Raw genomic sequence first — 26,532 nt, 5'->3', positions numbered from 1 at the left:
TCATGTATGCCCCAAGACGCCTCAGAAAACCCGAATGAAGAAATTCATAATGCTCTATGAAAAATCTTTTTTACTTAATTTGCTTGGGCATTACATTTACATTACATATACTAAATAATTAGGTGCAATCAACCCAAATGATGCAGGATACATCCAAAGCATGCAAAAAAATCATTTAGAGATTTAGGGGCATTTCTCAGACAGTCCTGTCAGTACTTTAACAACCTTTCGATCACTAGCTCAGCGCACTATGCTACAGTAAACCAGAGCACAAGCTCACACATACACATCCCCTGTCCTCTAAGTAGCTTCATTTGTGAGATAAAACAGGCCAGGGAGACAAGCAGGCCTGCCAATTTTACTGAAGAGGAGAAGAGAAGCTAGAGGAATCAGAAAAGAGAGGGAGGAGAAAGTAAAAGAGAGAGAGAGAGGAGGGGAGAGAGAGAGAGAGAGTGCTGTGTGATAAACTCTGCTGTAAGCCCTCCTGTATGCTTCGGTCAGGAAATTTGGGGAGTGTAGGAGTGCATAAGATTGAAAAAAGCAAGTGTGTTGAAACAAGCAGGCACAGAGCAGGCAGGACCCACCACGCAGCCCAGACACGGAGGTGTGTGTGCTTGTGGTTTCAGACTTGGCTGTTGACTTAGGGGCTTCTGAGTTGAGTGTGCAAGTGGCTACATCGACAAAAAAACATAGCAAATGCTGTCTCCACCAAGTCCTTCTTCTGCTTTGTAGCTTGCTCGGTGTCTGCGGGAAAACGTTTTTTTTTTTTTTTTTTTATTCCCCTGAGAGAAAACACACCTGAAAGAAGGGGCAAAGGCCAAGACAACTGGAGTGACTCTAACTTCTAACTTCCCAAGGATTTTTTTTTCCATCCACCATCAGGAGCAGACGACTGCACTCACTAAAGAAACTGCAGCTCATCACAACTGTCTCACCACAGCCTCCAAGTCAGAGAAAGAACAAGAGAATCTGGGGAACCCACCATTCCAGCCCCCTCCTTCCCCTGCCTTGGGTCCTGGCCCCTCCTCTGCAGGCGCCCCATGGTACCCTCCACCCCCAGTGGGGCAGGAAGCGTGAAAAATCTCACTAATGGGTTTATTTGCTGTCAGACCAGCAGCGATCTGTCACTCTCTAGGACTGCTGTACTTGACACTCCTCATAGTCGAGTGAGCTGCTCAGCTTAGTCTGAACTTTAATTTTACTACCTACTGAGACCATCATCACCTCTAGCCTTTCTCCCTAAGAAGAGAGTCGTTGAGTTGAAGTGCCTGTCCCTCAAACAATTTTGCTCCATTCAATCCAAGCATAGTTAGGGAAACTCTAGTTGTCCCCAACAGAGGGGTGTGATCTCCAAAGTGAGGCTTTCCTGAAGGATCTGAAGACTGCTCTGGGAGATTGATTAAAGAACAAAAAGATGCGCCTCTGGCTTCTAGTTGCCTTGGCAGCTCTGCTTTTTAGTCATGGCACACTCCTGGAAGGGGCTGAGGCCAAAAAAGCACGCAAGAGGCCGAAGGAGACGACCCCGCAGCACACTGAGGTGTTCAACACCACACTCTCCAACAGTGAGGAGGAGGATGAGACCACAAAGGTAAATAGCTTCTGTCTAATTCTCCTTAGCCTGTTCTCTCATTCTGTGAGTAAGGCTTTGCCAAAATTTGTAATTCATTTTTCTGACAATTATAGCCAGAATGTACCTACATGCCCTTCAAAAGTCATTAAGGGACACAAGCTTGCACATACATACAAATGTGGTTTTATTTGTGGATATTTGTAGTCATTCATTCATTTTTTGATGTGCTTCCTCTTAAAGGAACACATTAAACTCTAGCTTGCCACATTTGTCTTCGTAATCAGTGGTATTATATTGGAAACATATGGGAAAAGTACCTTGAATCCTTTGCTTAAGTAGAGCAAATCTGGAGGACTCATCAAACAGCAGGGAACCCAAATGGTTTATTCTATTTCTCTGCATAGTTTAATGGTGTTTTGCCTCAGAAAAAAGAGAGTTTAGTGCAAATTCAAGGCTATTTATGTTGTATGTTATGTTTATTATGTTGTCTTTCTCTGCCACAATGATGAGTCAAGTATATATCTACGGGATTAGGACTAAAATATACAGTGCATAAGCTTCAGTCTGTTTGGAACAGGTGTGTATGGCTTGGATGATAGAGACTAAAACCAAGGAAAAGTGCAGACTGTAATATGTGTAGTTTTTTTTTTTTACAGTAGGTATGTGTGGAATGTGCACTTGTGAAGCATGATCAGTGCATCAATTTGTCCCCATCCACCTCAAGACGCCTTGGTCATTAAGCCTTCAGTCTGCTAATGAGATGCAGTCAGTGGCACTCTGGACGGGAGTTCAGACCGGCATGAGTGGAATTCTTTTCTTCCAAAAATAAACATTTTCCAAAGTTAACATGTAAAACATTATGTCAGCATTAGTTTTGGTCTGGATCAGCCTTAGTCAGGCGACATAAACGCCCACATGCGGTGACTGAGTTTGAATGCAAGCATGCATGCATATCCTCAGGCTTTACCATGATAAATGTTTTACCAGTTCAACCCTGTTTATTTACTGCATAAGTATTGTTTAGATATAATGGTTTCCACTGGACCATTTGCTTCTCTCAGCCCACCCATTGTGTTGGCATTCTCAAGTGACTCGGAGGCTCTGGCTCTCCCCCTCCATACCAATACGCTTTATGATTTGTATGCTTCACTTCGTTTGTTCACAACAACTGTATTTTTCCTAAATCTCATAGTGAGATGTCTTGGATTTTTTTAAATCATTTCTAATGATTTTATACATATAATCAGAAGCCACTTGGGTCAGACCCCAGAGCCTGTGGAGGTTTTATTCAACAATGCATTTTCTTCTAGCATTAACCCCTTCCTCTTCTTCCTCTTCTTCCTCTTCCTCTTGTTGCTGTGGTCCGGTGCAGGCAAGCTGCCATGATGTAATTCCTGGGAAAGTTTAGGTGGGGAGATATTTAAAGACCCTTGGCAGAGCTCTTTCCCAGCCCATTGATTCTGTCATTCTCAGGCCAGCCTGACTCCACTGTGTCTGGGACATCCGATAGGGCAAAAAAAAAAGAAAAAAAAAAGAGAAAAAAACAAGGCATCAGGCCGTGTAAGCCCCTCACAAAGCCTCACAGAAAGGGTCCTGAAAGAGGACACCTAGAAGAGGATTAGCTGCTTTGCCCCCGCCTTGCTTACATTCTTTTCATCTCGTCCCATGCGATCAGGGAATAATGACATAATCACGTTAAGACCCTGTGTTATGCCAGAATGTGTCACTGCCAAACAACATCACCAGGCTGAGGACTTGGGGTTAAGTTGATATACAGGGTTATGAGCTGAAGATCAATTTCATAGATTTAAAGCATGTCAGAAGGCGTTCAAAGAAGACATATCCAAATCCTTATACTACTTATAATTTCACTTCGGGTGACAGAGGTAAACAGAAGTAGGCGCTCTCATTTTTCACCTCACTTATGCTTCTGAATGTACTTAACCCATGTGTTAATACCAAAGACAACATTAACATTTGGCTTATATGTATCATTTCATTGTGATTTATTTAGATGAGTGTACGTATACCGTGAAATTATTAGGGCGCACCTTTTCGTGGAGGCTGCAGGAGAACATAAAGGATAAATAATAACATAAAATGATAATTGAGTTATAAAACAAAGGAATGGCCGGTACATATTCTTCTTCCCAGAATCATTATTATTCTGAACAAATTGCGTGATTAAGTCATTAAATTTCAATTATGGAAAAATAGAATTGTGTGCACAGTGTAGTGAGATAACATAATAAATCATTTTTCAACTGGAAATGATACCACTAAAATCCTAAATCTTTTTACCTCAACTTTTTTCGCACTCTGGTGGTCTTTTTTATTTAGATCATCCTCAGTACCCCAGTAGCAGCATCATGTAGAACACTTCCATCCTTTTGGTCAGTAGGCCAGCGCCTTACCCACTGAATCACATGCATTTTCTTGAAGAAGGCTGGGATTTGCAAAGCTATCACTTAGCAGATGAAAAGAATAAAGCCATTAATAGCCACCATCAGCGGTGCTTCCCCATAGATCTCTGTGATGCAATGTTTTGGCATAAATGATCCATTTGACCTACCACAGATGAAAAAGAAAAAAAATGAGCAGCCACTCCAGCCTCCATCTCCACACTGTAATTTCTGTACCAAAGCAGGTGTGATGCTCCAATCAGCCTCTTCTCAGCCTTGTGGAAGGAGGTGGGTGAAATAATTCTACAAAACTCATAATAGGTCTTGTGGTTTTCACATGTCTTCACTAGCAAAGGAATGCGCACTCGATATATGCTCCCGTGCACAAAAATATCTATACAATGTTTACACTGCCAAGAGATTAAAAACAACAGGGCCCCTACAAACCTCGGCTCAGATCTCCACTCGTGGAACGTTTCCAGGCCGTTCCCGACACATACAGTATGCGGCGGACTGTTTTGTAAACGTGTTCTAGATGGCGGTGTAAATTAGATACAGCAGTCTTTGTTGTCACTGATTTAATGACCCATGGGCCTAATGGGCGCCTCTCCAACTTTCCCCTCGAGTAATAACACAGCAGTTAACTGTTTCACTGTGTACGTAAGGATGTGATGAAAGGAACTTTATGGCAACTGCCAAACAAATATTTCAGCATGTAGAAAAAAAAAAGGGCCATGTCTATATTTGTCCATTCAGCACGTATTAGCTGTCAAACCTTACGCAGGAATGAGTAATGTAACAAAATAATGAAAAGTGCACTGCATTCTGGTACCTGTTTGAGTAAAAAAAAACAAACAAAACCAAAAAAACGTGGACCTCTTGCTTAATACATAGTGAAACAGTCATTTTCCCGTCTTTGTATTTTGAATGCTGGATCCCAAAGGGCATAATGACTTGGTATCAACCCAAGGCTTAATTGTAGGTACGGCACAGAGGCGTGCCACCAGTGCACTCATATAATCAAGACCGTAAATCTGTCCGCCTATCTGTGAAAAAAAGCAACACCGGGAACATGGCATCACTGCGCCTTGTTCATCCTTTCCCAACGTGCCACTTTATCTCCTGGGGGCCTGTAGTGGGATCCACTCTGTGTCCAGGCTTCCAGAAAAGCCACACAAACTTCACACGTGACTGATAATCATATTAGAGTGGATTTTACATATGTGGCTTTCACGTCATGGTTGACGTTTCATGTGGGTTCATTTTTCACACGTGATCACATTCATGTGTTACATGCGAAATTCCGCACGGGATGAAACGCGTGTTGGTGGATTCCACATGTGTTTCTGTACTGCTCTTGAAAGCGCATGAGACACAAAAAAACAACAATGCATGACCACATGTTAAACGAAAGGCACTGGCATGGAATGGCGTCTGAATGGCAGAAAGAGTTGAGTGTTACAGCATGACAGGACGCACGCCACCGATGTCCAAGTGCTGAAACAAAGAGAGGCTCCCTTCATTCAGTTCATTAGGGGTGACCGAAACAAAGCCTTACTTTGTTGCCGTACATGAAGTGGAAAAGACTTTCAGTGAAGAAAAATTTGTTTTACAGCAAAGCGATCAGTGTCCTGCTGCCAAACCTAAACAAATTCCATTTCAGGCAGCTCACCTCCACAGCTCGTCCCACTCGTTATCTCCACCAGAGCCACTCAGGAGTGTTTTTGAAAGGAGCTGGATACAAGACTGATAGCGATAGTGAGATCAGTAAGAAACAGATTCCCAGTGTCATAAACGAGACACACACAATTATAATACGTTCCTAAAGAAGCATCTGCACTGACCACATATCCAAGAAAACAATACACTTGTCATATGCTTGTTTTTTTGGATTGATTCTATTTTATGATTGTTGTAAAATGTAACACACAGCCCATGAGCTTGGATTTACTGTCTGTTTTGCATGGGTTTCTTTCTCTGGTTTCCTCTAGACTTCCAAAAATATTCAAGTGAATTGGCTCCTGTTTAATCTGTGAGTGTGTGACCTAAAAACCCTGAGGAAACCTATATGGCGACAAAATATAGATCTCAAGAAAAACAGTAACCTGAGCATGTGATCAAACTGAGAAAACTGGAGGCAATTCTATAAGCTATGCATCCAGGCCTTCTCTAATACTTAATACAACCAATACTGGTACCTGAAACTTACACAGTTAGATAATTATTTTCCAGTTCAACATAGCAACCTAGAGCATAGTCTTCATGCTCTATGTTGACTATGGTTTGACTAATAATAAATAACATACATTTGCAAAAAACATCCATATTTGTACATCGCCATGTTGATTAGAGTATTCAAAAATTGAAAGTATTAATTCAAGGTATATTTAGAACAGATAAAAATGTCTAATTAAGTTAAATCATGACAACCATGCGATTCAATATTTTAATCGATTGACAGCCCTATATCTATCTATCTATCTATCTATCTATCTATCTATCTATCTATCTATCTATCTATCTATCTGTCTGTCTGTCTGTCTGTCTGTCTGTCTGTCTGTCTGTCTGTCTGTCTGTCTGTCTGTCTGTCTGTCTGTCTGTGTGTGTGTGTGTGTGTGTGTGTGTGTGTGTGTTAGTTGCTTTTATCTATAGACATTATCATAAAGCAGCTTTATATATGTCCACATGTTGATTTAGATCCCTAATGATTAAGCCAAAGGTAAAATTGGTAAGGAAAAACTCTCTGAGACAACATGAAAAAGAAATCATGAGATTGAGCAGACCCTTTTAATTGTCAGTGAAGGTGTGGAAAGTGGGATGTTGGCCTTCTGATGAGAAGGTTGTTCAGAGTTCAAATCCTAGTACTTTCAAGCTTCCACTGCTAGGACTTTGAGCAGACTTTTAACCCTCAACCGCTCAATGGTATGGTATGGTATGGTATGGTATGGTATGGTTTGGCAAGGTTGGCCTGCCGAAAGTCCTGACCTCAACCTCACTGAACGCATTTGAGATGAACTGAAATGTCAGTTCTTCACACCCCAATATCAGTGCTCAACCCCAATAATGCTCTTGTGGTCAATCTCCACCGCCACATTTTCTATTTTCCTTTAAAAGTTAAACAAATACTATGTGGCACAACTTTGGAGAGGTTTTCGAAAAAGTTCTTTTCACCCAAGATCAGTGCACAACCCCACTAATGATCTTGTGGTTGAATCTCCACAACCACATTCCAGCATTCCAGATTCTAGTAGAAAGCCACCAAGAAGAAGAGTGAAGGAGAACGAATCCTAATGCCAGTGATTTCAGAATTAGATGTTTACAAGTATATGTATATTAGTGTAAAGGTCAGGTGTCTACACACTCTTTTGCCTTATAGTGTATTAGTACTTTCCAAAAGGTGTCCTATTGTGGAAATAACCCTGGGCACAACAAAAGCTACGATTTAGAATGCTTTTTTATGAGAGTGTATTGTGAATACAAGTGCTGGGATGAACACAACAGGACAGTTTTCATGATTACCTCAGCAGTACAAACTGCCAGGATCTAAATAAAATTATCCACTAAATCAAGGGCCATTTGCCGAAGTAGAGCATTGAAATGCTGTTGTCTTGGCATTATACATTTTGACCAAACACTTGCTATTCTCTCTACACTTTGTAGAACTGGGCAGTGCTGTTTCTGGCTCGCTTCCCTCTTCACTGCTGTACATAATAGCGTATATGCTATATCTGATACAAGTAAATAGAAAACAAGACTGTTAGTCTGTCTGGTATATAACGGGCACCCAACTTGTAAGGATTCCGTATTTATGCAATATTTAGTCTAGTTCATGCAGGCTCTGCGTGCGTGGGCTTAATTATAGGCTTCAGAAATAGCGGCCTACACGCCTGTAAGTAAATGCAATGGAAAAAATTAGGCCTAATGCATAGTCATGGCGTGAATATCTGGAATTATATTAATCATAACCAAGCTGATTGCAATGGCATGGAAATAAAGCCTAAACAATCATTAAGCCTCTCCACAATGAGACAGTGCTGCATGGCTGTCGATGGTGGCCACAAAATAGTTTAATGGCTGTGTTTATGTTTGCTGTGGCAGGCAGTCTTTCGTTCCTCCCACTTTTGTTGCTCAAAATAAGCTCATTTTCAAATTTCCTTTAAATGTTAAACAAATACTATGTGGCAGAACTTTGGAAAGGTTTTTCTAGAAAGAAAAAAAAAAAGGCTGATGTGAAACTGTTTTGTTTTAGAGTCATGTGGAGCCTCGATTGTGACCAAAATATTCCTTGAATGCAGCACACATTGTACTAAAAAAAAAAGTGTAGATGACAATTATAGCATGTCACAACTTATAGGTACAGTGTTTCTCATGTAAAACCCAAAACGAAATGCAGGGAAAGCAACAATTTGCCGTGTCTTCATGCCCTGGTACATTTTGTGGTCAAATTACTTCATAATTGCATATTTGCAGGCATATACATGTCACTTATTGTCACTATTTATGCACTGCATAACTTAAAAAACAAACCCAAAGCGAGCTGGTGGCATTAAACTGTGCATTGCTCTGGTGTTTCTGTGGTTAAAGACAAACTATTAGGTGTCCAACATCCACATACCATTTGACACCCCTACTACATCAGTGTTTTATTCATAGACTAATTCATTATGCGGCTCCGTGTTTTCCTTTCATCTTCTCTAGATTACTTCAGTGGGAGGATTATATTATTGGGTAAAAATTCTTTCTTTCCACCAGCTCGCCCATAATGGAGTTTTTGGCAGCCCGGCCCCAAACTACGCCGCTGTTTTATATAACAACCACAAAACCCAAATCATCAGAGGAAAAAAACTAGATCCATAAAAGTGCGTAGGTGGAGGTATGCTGAGCTACAAGCTCCTTGACATGATCCATGAAAGGCATTTCTCAAGATGTCCACATAACTCGGCATAGCAGCTTTTTCCACACTAGTCACGTTGCCGCTTGTGTTTACAAAGAGCATCGCATGAGTGCTGTTTCACAAACAATACACTGAAGATCAATTCTTAAATGATTCGGAATAAAGACAGCGGTTTGGCAACATCAATCATCATCACTGGTTTGGTGATCTGTGCTAGATCAGGAGCATGGTATCGTTCTTAGATCTACGTGCCCTGGAGAGGCGGAGATGCAGTTTTTTTTTTTACTGTTAGATTAGGTGGTCTTGAACATCAGCATAAACAGGGGAGTGCTGTGCCTGTGCGAAAGTCTACAAAGCTCATGCGCTTTGTCTTGTCGCGCACTAATCCCCTGCTTCGAGAGAATTATGGAGTCTCCACGTGCACAATTTCAGTCTGTTCATCCACAGTGTTTGTGGAGGGTCATCGTGTATTTCAAAGTGGTTTAGCGTTTACGAACCTGTTGGATTTTAATCTAATTAAAACTGCTCAGGGCTAAATGTATAGGATTTCTAACAAATTAGAGTTTTTATTTAATTGATTAACCCTCACTCATTTTAAGTAAAAGAAGATCCTGGGAAAACTGGACGTGAAATGAGATAAGGATGCCAGATTATCATTCCCACTAAGAGTCAATTTACCTTAGCCTGTCTGTTTACTAGTATGGCTTTAGTATTTAGAAGGAAACCTAAAAACCTGGTGCAAGCTTACATGAACAAGAAAAGCTGAGACATAACACTGTCCCTTTCTCATTTACACACTTTTTTTTAAACAAACATAATGCCGCAATTCATTTCAATCATCAATCAACTAAAACATAATATTCTAAGAGATATTCTGATCCAAATCTTGACCTTAATTCTGCAAAGTTGCTTGCATAAAATATACCTATTGAGTTCCATATACAGTAAATATAGGGCTATGTTAAACCACTTTCCTTAGCTTTGTCAGTCCTACTCCTATTAGCATTCATGCAACATTCCAGGAAATAGAACAGCAAGAAACCAATTACCTTTGTGGGAAGGATCTGAAGGATTACTCTCAGCCTTAACAATATATTTACAATTGACTGAGCCTGTCTGTCTTTTACATGTCTCAGGGCTCCTGAGGCACAGCACAAACACAAAGACATCCAACACGCAAGAAGACTGTGTGCTAGTTAAGTTGTTTATTTTGTCTGCTGTCAAAAGAAAGACAAAAGAGAGAGAGAGAGAGAGAGAGAGAGAGAGAGAGAGAGAGAGAGAGAGCGGGGAAAGGGAGAACGAGAACCAAAACCTTGCTCAACCAAAACCAAAATACAAGCCCCTTTCATTCCTGAATGTTTGAGATTACAAAAAAGAACAAGGGTACTTTGTCATTGCACAAGTCTTTCTGTGAAGAAAAATGGCATGTTAGTTTAACAGATAAGTGATCCATGTCAGGCTGCCAAAGCGAAACAAATTCCAGTTTCTGACACCTTGCCTTTAAGGCTCTGCAGTATCTTCGCTTTCATCTCCACCGCAGTCACATGACATTTTAAAAGTAATGAATTTTGCTTCACTTTTTTAACCAGTTATTAGCATCAAGGTGGATGGACTATTTACTTGGATAGTTCTTTGGATTTGGTTGTGGTGCCACTTTTTTCGAGCGGTCGGACGATTGAGTTGCTTATTTGAATCTGCAACCAAACGTCCAGCAACTACACATCATTGACGTTTTTCACACTTTAACTTCAGTGTCACTATAGTAGCATTAGATATATTAAACACAACTGGTAATTGCTGTTAAAAAAAGTGACATCTTTAAAATAGCAAAGTGACATGTTTAATGCAAAGCTTTTATACGGCTAGCTAGCCTAGCTACCTCAACTAGCAAAACATCTATTATGTGAAAAATCCATATTTTAGATGGTTTTGACTCATGTAATTGATAGCTCATTACAATTATCATTATCATGCTGTTTCCTTTGAAGGATGAAAATACCAGACCAGGGTTCTTCATCTGTCTTAGACATTGCTGCTTCTGACTATGCATTTGGTGCCTGGGATGTAGACTATCCACAGGAAGCTGGTCCATTTTGACAGTTATCTAGGGTTGTCTGTAAAGATTTATTTATTATTTAAAAAAATACTGTTACACTGTCACATGTACAAATGTGTACGAAATGTACTACAATAATGAAAGAATGTTCTAAATAAGCATATAAGACTCATATGAGATGAACTATGAAGAACTAAAGTGCATCACAGGTGATTAGCATCTTGCTTGAATACTAAATTGTGATTTTTTTTTTATATCACAACTTAATCAGCCTGCAATAAAAACGCTGCTAGGCAAAATTCTAAGCACATTTGGAGATATGTCCAAAACATGTCAATTTGTGATTCATGAAATATTCAAAAACTTGGTCCATGTTGCGATTTAGATTGCTCAAGTTATTGGCAAGATGTGTGCATTATATCAGATTCGACAAGATTGCTTATTTGATAAGCACAGTGTGAGCAGACAGGCTCATGCTGAGGAAGGGTTCAGATAAGCTTTAAAGATGAGAAAGCTTATTTCCATTGGGACACCAATGTGGAGATTCTTGTAAAAGGTAAGTTCAGTAAGATCTGATGCATCACCTGAGCAATATCCTGGAATGTGATCATACTTGGTATGAGGTAACCTTCACTTTGATGGAAAAACAAAAAGAAAATATAAAGAGAGAGAGAGAGAGAGAGAGAGAAAGAAAGAGAGAGAGAGAGAGAGAGAGAGAGAGAGAGAGAGAGAGAGAGAAAGAAAGAGAGAGAAACCTACCTAGCACCATTTAATAGTATCTTTAGGCAAGATTTTTCAGTGATGGGTTTTAAGCAGAAATTATGACTCATTGGATTTAGTGACAATACACTGCACTTGATGCCAAGTGGAGAATGATTCTGGTTTAACATGTCTGATAAATCACATAATTAGTGCAGTCCTCCAAGGTTTATTGAAGAAAATGTGTGAACCCAGGGAGAGTGATCAATGATATGTGTATGGAAAAGCCAACTCTACAATCAAATACACTGACACTTACATGATACAAAATAAAATTTATATTTCTATATGTATTTAATTCTGATTATTCAGGTCACAGAAAGCCAAAGAGTAGACCCACATGGATCATGGATGGATTTCGTAAAGAGGCCGGTTGGCAACTTTCCAGCCAAGTGCCGTAAAAGGAAGCGACCCCTGGTAATCTCAATTCATACTCTTGTCACCCATCAATGATATAATTTCTACATTTCTATCCTATTAGGCAACTCTTTGACTGAACACTTGTTTTGGCTGTAGGGCTTTTAGTACATAAACATTGTACATCATATATTGTGTCGTGCTGTGACATGTCTTATGACGTCAAAGTAAGAGATTAAAAGTATGCTTCATGTTTCAGCCGGGACCTCAAGGACCTCCCGGCCCTCCAGGACCCCAGGGCCCACCAGGGGCCCCTGGTGCAGAGGTCACTCAAGAGGTTTTGCTGAAGGAGTTTAAAGAAATGATCAAAGGTGAGCCCTCATAAACACACACACACACACACACACATACACACACACACACACACACACACACACACACACACACACACACACACACACACATATATATATATATATATATATATATATATATATATATATATATACATACACACACACACACACACACATATTAAAACCAAACTGTCGGCATGTGTGAGAAATCTTAACACCTGCGAATGGACTAGGGGAAGACATAGTGCTGTTAAAACTCTGCACATGCTTACCAGATGAGTGAAAAAGTCTGATGTGCTGAGCGACGCCATAGACACGGCTGCGGTTTCTCGGGCGCCTTCACTTTCACGCTTTCGCAAACCGGCTTCACAAAAGCCACTGTCGAAGATCTTAACTTGTGCAAAAAAAAAAGAAGAAAGTCAGAGAACCTGCGTTTATTATACATAAGGAGCTTTTCATGATACAGAAATAAGGCTGTTAAAATGAATGTATGTTAACCATATGCTTTTTGAAAAGACTGATGTATTGAGTGTTGTAGACAATCTAGTGCACACAAACAGTCTAAGGCTTTCAGGGTTTGTACAGTTACCTTCACACATTAATAACCAAATATACACTAGATTAGGTTTCAAGCAGGTTTCCATTAGCACATGTGGAAGACCTTGGATCTGTTCATCGAGCTATTTGCTTTACAAAAGTTATCAAAGGCTTTTTCAAACTGACGGAAAGCAATCAGTGACATTTTCATCATTTGTAGATTATTTATTGCAAAAATATGTACATGCTTGTACGGGGTATGCCATAATAGCTACTTCATTGGTCAGTTTGTATCTGGAAATCTAGCGAGCTAGCTAATTTTGCCACATTTCTACTTGATAAAAAAGCTAGCTTCCAAAACCGACATTATTGTGAAGCTAGCACAGCTAAAACAACATAAAAAAAAGTTACACATATTGTACAAAAGTGAGTTTTACTCTCACTGGTTTAGTTTGTATCTGGAAATCTATCTAGATAGCTAAAAAAGATGAAGCTGAACTAATGAAGATAGCTAAGTCAATACTATTAGGTTTTTATTTTGGTGTTACGGTCATGTCTGAAATGTCCTGTGTTTTTTTCTCTGTTGTGTTCTTTCAGAAGCTACGGAGAGAAGAGCTTTGGGGGACAAAGCGAGTGGGCACAGCCAGCTGCCCACAACTTTACTAGCCCTGGAAGGTATGGCATCGTACCGCAGGATTGAAGAGGCCTTCCACTGTAAGCTCAAAGGGCCTGTCGTGGTCGAGAAGAAGACTCTGGCTGAGCTGCAGAACTTCCAGACAGTAAGTGTTATAAAAATCCACTCCCTGGTGAAAGTATTAGTTATAATTGATGAAAAGCTTTTAAAAAGACGGATATTTCGGGGAGGCGACGTGCAGCCCTGGGTAAATAATAAGTGCGGTCGTTTTTCTCTGCAATAGTTCATCAGCATTGTCTGAAGAATCCATCTACTTTGTGCTTGCCTAGCACGCATGTATAAAGGTGAGGCTGCTAATGATAATATTAGCAGTGACTCTTATAGATAGGCTGTAGTGTTTTTCCAACATTCATCCTCACTCTGTCTGTTTTTCTTGCTGCATCCTTTGGTTTATGGCTTATCTTCGCCCTATGTGCATTGCCTCACCACAAGAGCTTTAATCACTTGCAATAATATCTTAATTTTACTCTATTCTTTAATGCCATGAAAGGCACATATGAATAAAAATAAAAGCAGGTGGGCTGGGGTAAAAATCATGGGCTGCCTTATGTTTTATAAGCCTGCCGTTTACGTGCAGAAAGCATAATAAGCAAAACAATCGTGAGAGATAGAGAGAGAGAGAGAGAGAGAGAGAGAGAGAGAGAGAGAGAGAGAAGTAAAGTAGATAATGTAATAATAAAAAAATAAAAAAAAAGGTCCCCTGGTGGTCTAGTGGTTAAGCTGCAGCGCTCTCACCGCTGCGACCCGGGTTCGATCCCCGGTCAGGGAACCATCCCCAGCCACTCTTAGTGCCGGTCCCAAGCCCGGATAAATTGGGGAGGGTTGCGTTAGGAAGGGCATCCAGCGTAAAAAAAAACGTGTCAAATTGCCAGATAATGTAATAATAAAGTACACAATTTACACATCACACATTAGTATGAATGCAGGCTTGTTTTTTGCTGCTTGTTTTTTGCACAAATTGTACTTTATCCAGTCTTTGAAACCCATTTCAATATTGATCCAGGTTTTCCTTTAAAATGATTTTATGTTTCGAATAAAAAGGTCATGACTGGATAAAGTTTTACCTCACATTCCTGTAAATCTTCTAAACTAATGCTGGTGCAAATAGTTGGCTTACAATAAAATCAAATAATTGGTTATATGGGGTCTACCTACCCTGCTTTTGCCAGCACCTTGAAATCAGGAATCCCCTCTGTAACACAATTATAATTTTCTTCTTGGCAGTAATCCATAACTAGCCATTGTGAGGTCTGGATTATCATTGTCCTGTTGTAAAACCAATTTACTATATATATATATATATATATATATATATATATATATATATATATATATATATATATATATATATATATATATATATATATATATAGTAAATTGTAATTTGTAGTAAATATATATATTCATGGCATTAATATGTGATTAAGTAGTTATAAGTTCCTGTCTATTCCAATGCAATAGAAAAAGGGTGAATATTTAGGCAAGGAACTATAAGAGTAACCTGTAAGAATAAAGTGTGACCAACGCCCCACATTTTGAAGCCATGTCTTAGTGTGATTAGCTCTCATCATCTGGACAGTAATGATGAGATGCCCAGGATTAGCCAATCTTCCGGGCAGAACCAAGATCTGAGCCACTTACAGTGCCCCTGCTGAAAAATATCTTCTTTTTTAAATGTGCCACATTGCTTTCTTGGCACTGTACAAAAAGGTACACTGTTTGGGACTTGGACCAGGGAGGGATAAAAAAAAAAAACAGTAGATGCTGTTTGAAACAGCACACTGCTTCAGGGAAGAGCTATGTGTTGTGACATTCTGACGTGACTGGCATGGGGAAATTGAGACGCTGGCATATAAGGAGAGGCAGGAAGGGGAAAAAAAAGATGTGATTTGTGAAGTGGCCTGTGCACCAGGAATGGAAAAAATAGGGCTTTGATGAATCTAGACAAGATTCCCCAAAAAGGCTTGTGATGCCAAGCATCCTACTACTAAACCAGCATCAAAGATTAAAGGTGCATGATTTCTTACCAGTAACAGAATGTGCGCTCAGCTGGAACGTTGTATAAATTGTGCATAAAAATGAGTGATTTTTAAAGCTTTCTCGGGACAATCAATCTCAGCCATATTTTATTTTGAGAATACGTTGTAAATAATTATTTCATGCCAGAAAAGAATGACAGAACACTTATGCTGATAAACGCTCAGTTAACTGCTGTTATTTTAGCTTCCTTTGTCAGAAAAAGGCTTTTACTCGAGAACAAAATCATTCTGATCAGCGTAATACGGAATAACGCGGCCTGGCATGACCTGGTCCCGTACAGTGATAATTAAAAACAGAACTGGAAGCATCTTGGCAGAATCCTAAATATTTCAAAACCTTTAACTTCTCTGTGCTCCCAAACCCGATTTCTTTCGTAACAGTATGTGGGTTTGCTAAATTGCTAGTGTATTAAACTTTAGAAAAAAAACAAGCCTTCTTAAAACATCTTAAATCCTTTGGAAGGCTACTTAAAAGCTACTCACAAACATTATCTCTGCAGGGATCTTGAAGGCTTGAAGGTTTTATGTCGGAGATGCGACAGAGAAGCTGGTAGTTTGGTGTCTGACGATGGTTGCTGTGCTCAGAAATTCTCACTTGCCTCTTACCTACAGCCCCCTGCCAAAGGTGCCTTTCTCAGAGGGACGGGGATGGATCAGTCCACTGGACGATTTACAGCACCCATCACAGGAATTTATCAGTTCTCTGCCAACGTCCATATTGGTAAGACAATCCCATAAATCTTGTTTTTTTCATGCTTGGAAATAGTTCCGTGTATCCATTAGATACAGAATTGTTGAGAGCAAACAATAGATCAACGCAACTCCAATCATGCTGTCAGGCTGTTCTAAAATGTCTGGTTCTTTCTTTTAACAATAGACATAATGAAGCACTAATGGGGAGTGCAGTCTGTAGAAATCTTCCCTAAGGATGGCTCTTCTTTTGTGAGAAATTTCATAGAATAAGCTATTTTCTGTTACCGTTTGCAGAAAATCAAACTCAAGTACACTGTATGGGCAAAAGTATTAGGGCACCCAAATGTAGTATATTCCCTAACTGTTACGACAAAGATTGAGGTACACAATTGTATAGGACATCTTGGGAAAGGACATAACCTTCAACTTCCCCATCACTACTACACTGTTCTGGCTTGATGATGCTCTTGTGCACAAATCCAGCTCCAAAAAGATGTGCTTTACATCAGTTGGATTGGAATCTCTTGACTGGCCTGCTATACCAGTTTGACCTCAACCCTATTGAACACCTTTGGAATGAACTGGAACACTGTCTGTTCTCCAGGCCTACTCACTTCAACTACATCGGTACCTGACTTTACATGGAACATATTCCCAGAAATGTGGAGGTTATTATAACAACAAATGGGTTCTAATTGTCTAATCTAATAACCAGTGATTTTAAATTTCTGATGTAACTCAAGTAAGAATGTAGATATGAGTCTTATTTTTAAGTCAAGTCAAGTCAAGTCAAGTTTATTTGTATAGCGCTTTTCACAACAGACATTGTCTCAAAGCAGCTTTACAGAAAACAACAGTGAAGGTGAATGGTGTGCGTTTGTCCCTGATGAGCAAGCCGTGGCGACAGTGGCAAGGAAAAACTCCCTTAGATGATATGAGGAAGAAACCTTGAGAGGAACCAGACTCAAAGGGGAACCCATCCTCATATGGGTGACATCAAAAGTTTGGTCATAAATCTTTCAACAATACAGAACAATTTGTGATCATCATAGATCCAGCATCAGCTTCTCCATGCCAGGGCCTTTAAACACTCGGCATCTACTTCTCCATGATCATCCATAGGTCCATAATCTTCACGAGGTGGGACGTGACTGGAGCTGGCCAAACCTCAGGATGCCTCGGGATGGGGAGAGAAAGAGAAGCAGTGGAGAGGAATTAGCGTAGCTGCTGTTCATGATATTAACAGCACAAGTTGATAATGTGCATGTGATCAGATGTTCTGGAGCACAAGGTTATGATGTGATGTGTGTGATGTGTGTTACGTGTAGGCTTTGCTAAAAAGATATGTTTTTAATCTGCACTTAAACTGGGAGAGTGTATCTGAACCCCGAACACTGTCAGGAAGACTATTCCAGAGTTTAGGAGCTAAATGTGAAAATGCTCTACCGCCTTTAGTGGACTTTGCTATTCTAGGAACTACTAGAAGCCCAGAGTTTTGAGATCTCAGGGAGCGTGACGGATTGTAGCGTGTTAAGAGACTGGATAGATACATGGGAGCCAAACCATTTAGTGCTTTATAAGTGAGTAGCAGTAGTTTGTAGTCTATTCGAAACTTAATAGGAAGCCAATGTAGGGACGATAAGATTGGGGTTATATGATCGTATTTTCTTGACCTAGTAAGAACTCTTGCTGCGGCATTCTGAACTAACTGAAGCTTGTTTATTAATGATGCAGGACATCCACCTAGTAATGCATTACAGTAGTCTATTCTAGAGGTCATAAACGCATGGACGAGCTTCTCTGCATCAGATATAGATAACATATTTCTTAGCTTAGAAATATTTCTAAGGTGAAAGAAGGCTGTTTTTGTAACTTGATTGATGTGATTTTTAAAAGATAAGTTGCTGTCTAAAATAACTCCAAGGTCTTTTACCGTTGAACTAGTAGTTACAGAACAACCGTCTAAATGCAGGCTGAGATGCTGGAGCTTCTGTGTACTATTTTTTGGGCCGATGAGCAAAATCTCCGTTTTATCAGAATTTAATAGCAGAAAGTTATGGGTCATCCAATCTCTTATTTCTTCAACACACTCAGTTATGCGAGCTAATTGAGCTGTATCGCCTGGTTTGGATGAAATATATAGCTGGGTATCATCAGCATAACAATGGAAGCTAATTCCATGCCTTCTAATAATATTTCCTAATGGAAGCATGTATATTGTAAAAAGCAGGGGTCCCAGAACTGACCCTTGTGGCACGCCATAATTTACTAGCATTATCCTGGATAGCTCTCCATTTAAATCTACGAAATGGTAACGATTGGACAGGTAGGATTTAAACCAGCTTAATGCCTGTCCCTGAATACCGATGTAATTCTGTAAGCGATCGAGGAGAAGATCATGATCTATAGTGTCGAACGCAGCACTAAGATCTAGTAAAACTAATAGGGAGATGTAGCCTTGGTCTGAAGCTAAAAACAGGTCGTTAGTGATTTTAACTAGAGCAGTTTCTGTGCCATGATGGGGCCTAAAACCTGACTGAAACTCTTCAAAGATATTGTTCTCCTGCAAGTGGTTACATAGCTGGGCAGCGACAATCTTTTCTAAAATCTTAGACATTAATGGGAGATTTGAAATTGGTCTGTAATTCGATAGCGTGCTTGGATCCAGATTAGGTTTTTTAATGAGGGGCTTAATAACTGCTAACTTGAGGGATTTAGGGACATGACCTAACGATAGTGAGGAGTTAATAATATTTAAAAGAGGCTCACCAGCTGTATATAACACTTCCTTCAGTAGTTTAGTGGGAATTGGATCTAACTGACATGTTGTTGATTTAGCTTTCATAATAGCATCATACAGCTCTTCCTGTCCTATACATGTAAAACAGTGTAGTTGTGGGGTTGTAAGTACGATTGTGTCGGGAGATGCTGTCAGAGGTTGAACTGCCACAATTGTTTTTCGAATGGTATCTATTTTTTCAGTGAAGAAATTCATAAAGTCTTCACTACTAAACTGTGATGGAACACATTTTTCAGATCCCTGATTTGTTGTTAATTTAGCGACTGTACTGAAAAGGAACCTGGGGTTGTTTTTGTTATTTTCTATGAGTTTGCTCAGGTGTTTAGCTCTAGCAGCTTTTAGCGCCTGTCTGTAGCTAAGCATACTGTCTTTATACGCAATTCTAAATACCTCCAATTTAGTTTTCCTCCATTTTCTCTCCAGATTACGTGTTGTTCTCTTTAGGGCATGCGTATGACTATTATACCAAGGTGCAGTGATGGAAATATGAATGTATACTTATATCAGGGCTGTGTTATATAGTTTTTTGTATATATTTAGCTTTTCATTTAATATACAGAACCCTCAGAATATACTTCATCAAGCATTTTATAAAATAAATGCTCATTTAAAGTTTAAAATAAGATTTTAAACCTTTGGTTTCTATCATTTTAAATGTAATAATTTAATTGTTTTTCTTTCTCTTATTCATGGGCCACAATCTGTCTTTAAATATTCTGTATGAAGGAAAGTGAGCTGTAACCAAACCAGTAAACAGTAAAAAAAAAAATCGGAATGTGTTGAAATACGGTTCACTTTGCAGTGAATATGTGTGTCATGGAAGAATGCACTCATCCTGTGCATGACATGAGATTAATTAGATATATTTTATATATCTAATATATTAATAAGAATTATTTTCATTCTAAACTGCATGGGCACCAATAAGTATGTGTCTAATGCAATAACAATATTGTCAAAGGAATAACTACAGAAGGAACTTCCTGTTCCAAAAGAGGATTCTCACTGAGTAAATTCTTCTGCGTCAGCCATTATTTCTCAAGACTAGGTTAAATCTTCAGCATCTCGTGACAAATTCTCTATTGCCTCAGTCCACAATCAGGGCCATACTGGACTACTGAGATTGACTTTGTCTCTTTGTGGTACCGTACACAATTTTCCCTCAGTACTCTTGAACTTCCTGTCAGTACCATGCCAATACCTTAATGTTTATACCACTGATGACATTGCAGGCTTTAGGCCTCAGATTGCTTAATTTTTTTCCCTTCAGTTTGCCTGTTGTTTAGATTCAGGAGTGAAGCTCATTGTGTGTTTTCTTCACAGACCACAGTGAGGTGAAAAAGATTAAAAACCAACTCAGAGCCAGAGACAATGTGAGAGTCCTGATCTGCATCGAGTCGCTGTGCCATCGATACACGTGAGTGTCTACTAATGCAAGAGTCTTCAAAGCATAGCCAAGGGGTCCATGATTTTATTTTACAGTGATAGAAATAACAGATAATCATTATTAAAGATGTTCTATAGGGAAGGGGTAAATCAGCGGTTAAGATGTTGGATGTATGATTAGGAGGTCATGTGTTCAATTCCCCTCACTGCTAAGTTCTTAGAGTGGTCACTTGAATGGGATTGGGAGTGGCAACTTCTATAGAGGAAATCAGAGGACTTTGACACATTCATTTTAACAGCACAAATTTGATTAATGAGCGATTAATGCAGTGTGCATTTGTGTTTGGGCATTTTTATTGAAACTATAAATAAATATAAAAAGGCGAAATTAAAACCTTCAATGCAACACATTTATTCACAACGTATTTTCTTTCTTTTATATATATATAAATATATATATATATATATATATATATATACAGTGAGGAAAATAAGTATTTGAACACCCTGCTATTTTGCAAGTTTTCCCACTTAGAAATCATGGAGGGGTCTGAAATTGTCATCGTAGGTACATGTCCACTGTGAGAGACATAATCTAAAAAAAAAAAATGCAGAAATCACAATATATGATTTTTTTAACTATTTATTTGTATGATACAGCTGCAAATAAGTATTTGAACACCTGTCTATCAGCTGGAAGTTGGTGAAAAAAGATCCACTGTTGGAGCAATCATTAGAAAATGGAAGAAGCTAAACATGACTGTCAATCTCCCTCGGACTGGGGCTCCATGCAAGATCTCACCTCGTGGGGTCTCAATGATCATAAGGAAGGTGAGAAATCAGCCCAGAACTACACGGGAGAAGCTGGTCAATGACCTGAAAAGAGCTGGGACCACCGTTTCCAAGGTTACTGTTGGTAATACACTAAGACATCATGGTTTGAAATCATGCATTGCACGGAAGGTTCCCCTGCTTAAACCAACACATGTCCAGGAACGTCTTAAGTTTGCCAATGACCATTTGGATGATCCAGAGGAGTCATGGGAGAAAGTCATGTGGTCAGATGAGACCAAAATAGAACTTTTGGGTCATAATTCCACTAAACGTGTTTGGAGGAAGAAGAATGATGAGTACCATCCCAAGAACACCATCCCTACTGTGAAGCATGGGGGTGGTAGCATCATGCTTTGGGGGTGTTTTTCTGCACATGGGACAGGGCGACTGCACTGTATTAAGGAGAGGATGACCGGGGTCATGTATTGCGAGATTTTTGGGAACAACCTCCTTCCCTCAGTTAGAGCATTGAAGATGGGTCGAGGCTGGGTCTTCCAACATGACAATGACCTGAAGCACACAGCCAGGATAACCAAGGAGTGGCTCTGTAAGAAGCATATCAAGGTTCTGGCGTGGCCTAGCCAGTCTCCAGACCTAAACCCAATAGAGAATCTTCGGAGGGAGCTCAAACTCCGTGTTTCTCAACGACAGGCCAGAAACCTGACTGATCTAGAGAAGATCTGTGTGGAGGAGTGGGCCAAAATCCCTCCTGCAGTGTGTGCAAACCTGGTGAAAAACTACAGGAAACGTTTGACCTCTGTAATTGCAAACAAAGGCTCCTGTACCAAATATTAACATTGACTTTCTCAGGTGTTCAAATACTTATTTGCAGCTGTATCATACAAATAAATAGTTTAAAAATCATATAATGTGATTTCTGGATTTTTTTTTTAGATTATGTCTCTCAGAGTGGACATGCACCTACGATGACAATTTCAGACCCTCCATGATTTCTAATTGGGAGAACTTGCAAAATAGCAGGGTGTTCAAATACTTATTTTCCTCACTGTATATACACAGTATATATATTTCACACAATTCATAGTGTTAGTCAAAATGGGAATAAAATATAGAACACGTAAACACCATAGAAATATATACACACATGGCAGTGGCATGTATTCCTCATAATAGATTTCACATTTAAATATGCTGTATTTTATAAATTTTTCAAAGATAATAATAAAGAATTATAAAATAGAAAAGCTCTCCTCCTTACTACATATATAAGTTTCTCAAGAGCTTAGTATAATGTTTTTTGGAATTTTTTTTTTTTTTTTATCGTCTATTCCATTCATATGCATATTTATAATCGTCCAAATAACAATGTATGTCTTCCTCAGCACTTCACCTATTAGGAGGTGGGTCTTGATCTACAGGAGCAGTGCATTAGCAGCAAAAGCAGATAGTTAGCTGCTGAAAAAAGGCTGTTCAGTGTTGATTAAACAGTCAGTCTGGGAAGTCATGTAGTCCAATAGGTTTAGACAGAATGCACTTATCAAGTCTATCTATTTGGAGATGCAGCTCCATTCATGTGAATGAAGTAATGCATTTCTCAGGGAGGTCTGTATTCTATTCCAACCGATGTGGAATGAAAACGAGCAGTGTGACTCTGCTGTGTTGTTCATGCCGTTGTGTATTATTCCGTTATTCCACCGTTTCTAAGTAGCAGCATGTCGCTGCACTTTACGGACCGCTTTACGATGCAGAAACTCAAAAAATCTGATACGTATAATTGTATATCGCGTTCTGTGTGACTCTCTTGGCCCCATGGTTAGTTTCGGTGGTTTTCGGCTGCGTCTGTTGTCAGACAATGTCAACTCTGTTAACAAGCCCATGTGGGAGACATCTTTGCTTATAACAGCAATTTTGGTAAGAAAGTCAGTCGCCTGTATAATTTCCCCACATGTATTTATTACAGCCAAACGCCTGATTTTGACTCCGTTTCCACAGACCGTATCCACATCTTCATAAATTCATGCATGACCCCGGCTTGGAGGAATACATCATTGGTGATGAAAATTTGTATTTTTCTTTGGGCTCTTCTTGGAATTAAAACCATGTGGTTCTTGTTTAAGTGGTTTGGGCAAGTGAACGCATGTCGTAAAAGTCCTCTTCAAGAAATCAAATGAGAAAATGATTTTAGCTTAAGAAGAAAAGACACCGAGGGGAAGAGTAAGAAAGCAGATCCAGGCAAATCCCTTAAGGCTGCAGTAATTAGTTGTTTGTTGCTGTTACTCTAGTTACAAAAAAAAAAAAAGATGATGGTTCATAAACCTGATTATTCGTAGGACACCAGTTTGTCTTGAGCCAAAATTTACAAGCTGTAAATGATGTTGTCTGTTTTCCGGCCTGTGTGGAAGCAGCAAGGCATTTCCTGTGTTAAAGCAGTGCAAAAAAAACAACAAACCCCCCTGAAATGTTTTTAGACTTTTAGCCTGGTCCTGTAACCTTGGTAACCTTTGACCTGGTTGGATAGCACCTTTGACTTAGTTGTTTCTTGTAGTAAGGGGGTGTTGGTTATGTGTTTGCAAAAATTTGACCTGGGTGCTAAAAGATTATTTACTTAAAGTTTTTTTTTTGTCCTTCTTTTATTATGTTATGCAAAAGACACCAGTTGAAAAAAAAGAGTTTGCAAAAGAAACTTGAGATGATAGATTGCAATCTAAAAGGGGACCAAAATCGTAAAAAATTTTGGACACACTTTGGAGAGGCAGAGCCAGGTTTTTCCAGCTCAGTTCGCAACCAGGAACAATTGCTAGGATATGCCGAGAATGTGAGGTGAAGCTCAGCGAGAAGGCAGTTTCTAAAGATACGACCAGCGAGATTCATTCACCGTGACAAATTCTTCATTTTCTTTCGGAGAGCTGGGGAAGGGGGTGAAGGCAGGGTGCAGGGTGGATGCGGCAATGCGATGCGAATCTTCAGACTGCCCAAAGAAATGTCGAAATGTCAATTCTGATTTTCCAGTCAGATGGAACATCTGCCAAGATCACAAACACTTGGTTGGAGTTAAAGCTTTTAAGGGGGCCTTCATAAAAAGATTTCATGCATTTGTCCAGCCAGAATGAGCTTCTGACCAATCAGATTTGAGAATTTAACAGCACTGGCATTATTACTGTTATTATTACTTTTCTTTCACAGCAGCTCTTGCTGTAGTTCCAAATTCAAGCATCTTGTGCTGGTTCTATAATGTTATTTAAATGGACTATTTATTAGTCCATTTAAATAGGGTTATTTAATTGCACTTTAAATGGACTTCCGCAAAATTGAATATTAATAATAAATGATTTTTTTTTATTTATTCACAAATTATTTTCAAATTTAACAAAAGAAAATCATTTCGTCTTTAATATAGTAAATTGTTAGCTAAGGAGTCTTCAGGGTTAGAGCTTGTTGTCAGTATGTTTCTTTAATTAATTTGATAAAAGCATATAAGTGAGATAAAACATTATTTCAGTGCTGTTTTTGAAAAAACAATTCGAAGAAATAACTTCGTGGTGGTCGCAGTAATTGTAATTGCATCAGGTGACATTGCAGCACCCAGTCATTGAATATTTTCCTATAAACAGCATTTTTTTTTCACCATTTTTCGTATTTTCATATATACGTACAGCTTCTTTAACGCACTGTCTTGTTCGTGCAGGTCTTTGGAGATGATCGTCGGCTTGGAAAGCAACAGCAAGATCTTTACAGTGTATGTTCACGGATTGCTGGAGCTCCAGGTGAGCATTGAAGACCAACACATACATTAGTGAGTGATGTATGAATGACTCGTCAATGATTTTGTGGCCTCATTGCGTGTTTCTCCTCAGGCCGGACAGTACACCTCGATATTCGTAGACAACGCAGCAGGAGCTTCCATCACGATACAGAACGGTTCTGATTTCATGGGCATGCTGTTGGGGGTATAGCCTCCTTTTTTCGTTTTCAATCCCTTCTACCTAAGACTGCTTTCTTTTGGACTGCCATCAAACACTGAATCCAATAGTGGACAGCCAGAGGCAGCTAACTGCTCTGCAAATGCTTCAGTATGAGACGACTGAACCACTGCGCTGACTGTGGCACATCTGTTTTTTTTTTTTTACGCCGCCGTGAAAAAAAACAAACAGTCGGATGCGATTCTTATCACGGCCTGGAATGAAAAGAAAACATGGACTTCTTATTCAGCTGTAAGCATGCTCAAATAAATCAGGAGTATTTTCACATGCAAGGAAATATTTTTTTTTTGGTCCCTTATTGAGTGTTTATGTGATATAATATGTGATATTGAACAGAATTTATTTTGTGATACATATATAATCTGCAGTAGATGTATACAATACTATATATAAAAAAATTGCTCCGAAAATGGACAATGATACGGATTCATTGTGTGAAAAAAGTTGACTGTTATGCGAATTTGCATGAAAGCAAAGACGCTGGCTATGGACTATGGACTCACTGAACCTGGGATTGTGTTTTCATTATAACGTGGAAATGTACACACCTCTGCTTTGTTGATTTCGCACCATCACAGCGATAGATAACGCACCATAACACCCTGCGCTTGGAAAATTAATCATGGGATGTGCTCATAATAAACACGTTTGCCAACTTGCAAAAGGGCAAAAACCTGGAGGCGATCGAGCGCACCATAAAAAGCAATGATTCGACTCTGTTTATTCGTTATGACCGCATGAAAAAAAAAACACTTCCAGATTTGAGCGAGGGTCCTTGGAATGTATGCAGGCACTTGGGAAGGGGTGCCTCTGTGACAAATCAGACATGCGAGAGATTCCCCCTGCACTCTTTTATTGTTTTGTGCTTGCTGTGGAAAAGCGAAGCCGATTCATTTATAGCAGACAAATATATGAGTACAAATACTGTTTGTTTAAAGTATTTATGTGAGTATTAGGATGTCAATACATGAGCGATAATAAATAATGTGAATAAAAACACCATTTTGTACTGTAGCCTGAAAGTTGATTTTTGGGTAATTTTGTGTATAAATTTGGCTTCAAATGAAACGTGTGATGCTGAAAACTTGCACAGTGGTGGACGGTAATGAAGTAAATGCAATTCCTTACTGTTCTTATGTAGATTTTACGCATATCTGTACTTTTATCACTCGTTCCTTTTTTATTTATGAGTGGAAAAAACTTAACTGGTCCGT

At 39.3% G+C, this 26,532-nt stretch overlaps 1 protein-coding gene across 1 annotated transcript; it reads left to right on the top strand.

Annotated features, from left to right (window-relative positions):
* Positions 1-417: 417 nt before the first annotated feature.
* c1qtnf12 (C1q and TNF related 12) lies at positions 418-26,332 on the top strand. Its single transcript, XM_083570719.1, has 8 exons — positions 418-1,588; positions 11,994-12,098; positions 12,298-12,409; positions 13,529-13,710; positions 16,277-16,385; positions 20,481-20,574; positions 25,024-25,102; positions 25,193-26,332. Exons 1-8 carry the CDS (start codon positions 1,415-1,417, stop codon positions 25,289-25,291), a joined length of 954 nt encoding a protein of 317 aa, XP_083426845.1. The 5' UTR covers positions 418-1,414; the 3' UTR covers positions 25,292-26,332.
* Positions 26,333-26,532: the final 200 nt, after the last annotated feature.

Source organism: Silurus aristotelis (assembly GCF_946808225.1).
Source record: "Silurus aristotelis genome assembly, chromosome: 19".
Classification (NCBI taxonomy): Eukaryota; Metazoa; Chordata; class Actinopteri; order Siluriformes; family Siluridae; genus Silurus; species Silurus aristotelis.
Note: the sequence above shows the minus strand (reverse complement) of the source record. Positions and strands in the feature narration are given on the sequence as shown.